This window comes from Limulus polyphemus, unplaced genomic scaffold (assembly GCF_000517525.1).
Source record: "Limulus polyphemus unplaced genomic scaffold, Limulus_polyphemus-2.1.2 Scaffold4152, whole genome shotgun sequence".
NCBI lineage: Eukaryota > Metazoa > Arthropoda > Merostomata > Xiphosura > Limulidae > Limulus > Limulus polyphemus.
Genome location: NW_013669762.1, coordinates 81508 through 86242, shown reverse-complemented (window position 1 = coordinate 86242; position 4735 = coordinate 81508). Strand labels below are relative to the sequence as shown.

Here is a 4735-nt window from a genome sequence, read left to right as displayed (position 1 = left end):
TATACACAAGTTACTAGAGAACTAGAAATTTAGTTAGTAAGAGTGCTGCCTTAGCAAATGTGATGCCAAAATAGCAGGACAATCACATTCCCCAGTCCACTAATAGGTTCGCACGATAGCTGAAAATAGAAAGACTTGTCCCTCGTGAAATAACTTTTTTTTTATTAATCATTATGTTTTTTATTATTGTTTTTTTTTTACTTTTGCGTGAGATACTTTTCAAAAATGCATGAAGAAGAGATTTTGTTTGTTTGTAATTAAACACAAAGCTACACAATGGGTTATCTGTGCTCTGCCAACCACGGGTATCGAAACCCGGTTTCTAGCGTTGTTAGTCCGCAGACATGCCGTTGTGCCACTGGGGGGAAAATGAAGAAGAATCGCGGAATCTTCGTGTGGTAAACAATAACTTGTAAGTGAATCAAATTTTTTACAGGTATTATGTAAAGTATTAAAGCTACACCAAGAACGAAACGTTTTATATCTACTTAAGGTTTTCCTTCACCTTTATACGGGTATTGAAAGGATATTACATGTGTGTTTTTCGAGATTGGTAAATAAAATGTTCTAAAAATAACTTGGAAAAGTAAAGACATTAAAGATTTAATTACATGTTAAAATTAGGCCACTTATGTAAAAATTATTTTATTAAATGAATTTTAAAAAGTTACTTTCTAAACATGAAATTTAAATACTGAATATAAATTATGTGATTAAAGTGTTTAATCTTTTTTGATTTTGGTTTTACAATGTAATATATTTTACATGTTTTTTTTTTATGTAAACATTCAATTTTGTCGTAATTTTAAGATATCACAAAATATAACCAGTCGTAAGTAGACTCAAATCTAAAAGGTTATCTACTTCAATAACGTTTATGATTTACTCTTAAAATGATAAATCTTATTAAGTAATACATTGTTTTGTAAGAGATGAACTAAAAAATGCCCATAGAAAAAGCATTGAGGCTTAGTTTACATAAAATCTCATAGATGGCAGCCAGCTCGAAATTATCAGGTTGTCAATTACAATAATGGTGTCTGAATGTTTATACTTACAAAGTATCTAGTATTATTACAGGGATAAAAAACTTATTCGTTTATATTTTCATATAATTTTGCGTGCATTCATAATTACACATTTAGATCAATATGAAGCCATACTATTTAATAGGTTATTTTTTAATACTGTCTTGAAAGAAAAAACATTCTCGTTCTGTGGCGAAATCCTAGTATTGCTCTTGCAGCTTATTCCCATTAATCAATGTAAATCAATAGAACCCTCATAGAGGGCGCTAAATAATTCTCACTTTAATGTGTTTGGTTTCGTTGGTTATTGACTCTCAAACAATAAATCATTGAATAAAGTGAAGACTGATATGGCGTAAAACTCCACTTAACATTATTCACAACGAAATATTCAATAGAACTCTAATTATTGAAAGTATTGTTAACAGTGACATTATCTCAGATTATATAATTTCTATCGAAAAAAGTCAACTAAAACGGAAAAAAAAAGAAATTATAAACATGTCCTTTTTGTCTCGGTACTTGGCTAAGCTAAGAAGCATATATATATATTATTAAAGCTTTTTAACTTTTGAATCTATTGATATATTTGTCAGGTCGATAACTGGGCAGTTAGAAAAGGCTCCAGGACAGGGAGTCACTCCATCAGAAGAAAGCTTGGCTTCTTCTTTGGTCAACAAGATCAATCACTTCAATTTGGAATCGACACTTGATGAGAGAAGAACGCGTTCAGAGTCAGTGCAAACAGACCAGAGCAAAGGAGACAGAAGAGATGTAGATGTTCAGGTTCATATGTCTTCTCCAGATATCCAAAGAGATTTGAACATTGCCGATAACAAAGAAGTCGAACGACAATATTATTTAAAGGAGAGTGTGGAGAAGACTTCTTCTGACAGTACGACAAGCAGAAATGGAGGAGAGAAGAAACGAGTGAGACAAGCTATTATCACCAACGTGTATGTATCTGCTTCCGATGATAATAACAAGAAAAAGAAGGGGAAACAAAGGTATGAGTCTGAAGATGATGAAACGTCAGATGAAGACAGTATAGATGATTCCCACAGAAGAAGAATAAGGCATCAAACTACAAGAAGAAAGGTGTCATATAAAAAAGTAGATGATTCTGATGGCTCTGAGGTGCATGAAGATAATGAAAATAATAGTCTTAGAAAATCAAAACAGTCAAGAATAAATAAAAGTCACAAGCGAATGATTAGATACATCGAGGAAGACAGCAGAGAACAAGATGAAGATTACAGCGACAATAAAATTAAATGGCGAAATGAAAAACAGAAAATGAGAAAGGAGCGTGATACCCCAAATAGTGAGGAAGATGCGAATGAAAGCGAGTTGGAATACATTCGCAAAGAAACTGGTGAAACGGAAGATTCATCAGAGAAATATAAGTATGATGAAGGGGAACGCGATAAAACAAGTAACGTGGAGGTAGAAAATTATGAAGAGTACGAAGAAAGTATGAAAGTAAACGAAAAATTAAAAAATCAAGTTACTACTTCATCTAATGAAAATGAAATTTTTGAATACAACAAGAAAGGAAAAGAAAATGGCGCTCCTAAAAAAAATAACGTTAAAAACAACAGGCAAACAAAACAAATTAAAAGCAACGTTAATGAAGGAAACAGTGTGCAAGATGAAAATAATGACAATGAATTTGACGTACATAATCACCAGGAAAAAGGAGGAGCTGAAGTAAACAAAAATGATGGTAATATTAGCACAAACGGTACAGGTGAGTTGAAAGAAAATAGGAAAGATCAAACACTAGATGAAAAGTACAAATCTCAGACGAGGTCTCTTGAAGAAAAATCGAATGAGATTCTATCAAACATTCCAACAGCTGACTTAACAAGACCATCTCTGAAAGTTATACAAGAATCTGAAGAATCTAAAATTCAGGAAAACAAAGAAAATGGCTTATCATCGTTTATAAAACCTACAACTTCAAGACGTTTATGCCCGTTTTCTTCTATTTCATCTTCCTCGACAGATGAAACATCTGTGTGTTCAGAAAGATGTCTTTTGTGATTATAGAGGGTCGTTAGTTGTCGAGAGTCCTTACACTTTTTACCACGAGGCTCTGTTGTTAAGAGCTGTGTTTGTCTCAATGAGTTCTCTACCAGTGGTAAACTATTCCCTCCGTTTGTTTTCAAAGGGTTTCCTGTTTGTTTTACATTGTGATTCTCGTTTCCATCTACAGTTTCAAGCTCATCTTTTAATAGTATTTCTTTATCAGTTTTCTCTTCTCTGTGCTGGAAACCATTCTGATTTACCGACGTCGGTTTCTTCTCTTTACTGTGCATTATTGTGGTCAATTTATTTCCTGATGAATCTTGGTTGTAATTACCTTTTATGGAAATTTCACCTTCTAGTTTAGTAAAAGTAAGCGATAAGGTTGTATCTTCTGAAGATGAAGATGGCGTATCACCAACTATTGGTGAATACAAAACAGTCAATAGTCGAAAATATGTTACACCGAAAGATCGGAAATCAAATGTTTCTCATGTTAAATCGAGACTGGATACTAGGACAGTCGCTCCTCGGAACAAGAGACCCAGCAAGTTTTCTTCGGTAGAAATTTCGAAAGAAAAACCTAATGAACCCCGTCTTTTACAGGGTAACTGCCCTTCAAAAGAAGTTTTTATTGATGAAGCGATGCAGAAAAGTTTGAAAAAGTGAGGTTTTTTATTGGTCTTTAATTGACAATACCTAACTTTTTTATGGTTTGTTAAAAAAGTAATGATAAATGTATACGACAATTTGTGTTTGCTGTTAAGCATAAAACTACACAATCGGCTATCTGTGCTGTGCCCACCACGGGTATTGAAACCTAGTTTTTAGTGTTTTAAGCCAACAGACTTACTAGTGAGCCACTGGTCGTAAATTACAATAAAATGCTTTAAACACAATTTACAAAGAGAATGACTATTCCTCTCAATCTTTTTACAACATTATCTTACGTTCTTTAAAGGTTGGGCCGGGCAGTGTTTAATGTGCTGGGCTGCGTATTAGGAAGTCCAACGTTCGAGTCCTCAAAATGCGTCTAACCAAGCTTCTCGTTTTCAGCTATTGGCGCGTTAAAAAGTAAGAGTTAGTTGTCGATTAAGAGTAGTAGTGTATGTACTGGTGTTGCTGGTTGATTGCCTTTCCTCTGGTTGGCATTTATAAATTAAGGTCGGCTATGTTGTTGTTTGTTATTAAGCACAAAGCCACACAATGGGCTATCTGTGCTCTTCCCACCACGGGTGTCGAAACCCGGTTTCTAGAGTTGTAAGTCCGCTGTGCCACTGGGGAGAAGGTCGGCTATGCCTGAACCTTGAAGACTGTAGTAACCGGTTTGTTCATGTGGTCCATAGTTATGTTGCCATTCGGGTTGGAAGCACCAATATCAAACATTGTTACAGTAAACAACCAAGTATTAATTATCAAATACTAGCAGAAATACCCGCCCTTCGAGCAGGTATAATTGTTAGTTCCTGCGGAAGGCTATTAGGTCTGCAGTCTTTTCTGGAATTGTCTGGCAGTTCTGCAACAATGTACTCATACTTCACATTCAATAATGTTCACCATCCATAAGAAATAGGATTTTATTGAAATTTTAACTTCAAAATGAGCTATCATCGCAGCACTACATCACAGAGTAGATTTTATTGAAATATTTCTTTGTAGACGCAATTATCAATGAAAGT

General features: G+C 34.3%; 1 protein-coding gene across 1 annotated transcript in view; it reads left to right on the top strand.

Annotated features, from left to right (window-relative positions):
* LOC106470666 (ankycorbin-like) overlaps positions 1 to 4735 on the top strand; it is a gene marked incomplete at its 5' end in the record, with an annotated part of 25723 nt that overhangs the window by 11072 nt on the left and 9916 nt on the right. The window contains 3 exons of the mRNA XM_013931231.1: positions 1641 to 2510; positions 2721 to 2971; positions 3419 to 3711. Coding sequence (XP_013786685.1) covers positions 1641 to 2510; positions 2721 to 2971; positions 3419 to 3711 — 1414 coding nt within the window. The remainder of the gene's footprint in view (positions 1 to 1640; positions 2511 to 2720; positions 2972 to 3418; positions 3712 to 4735) is intronic.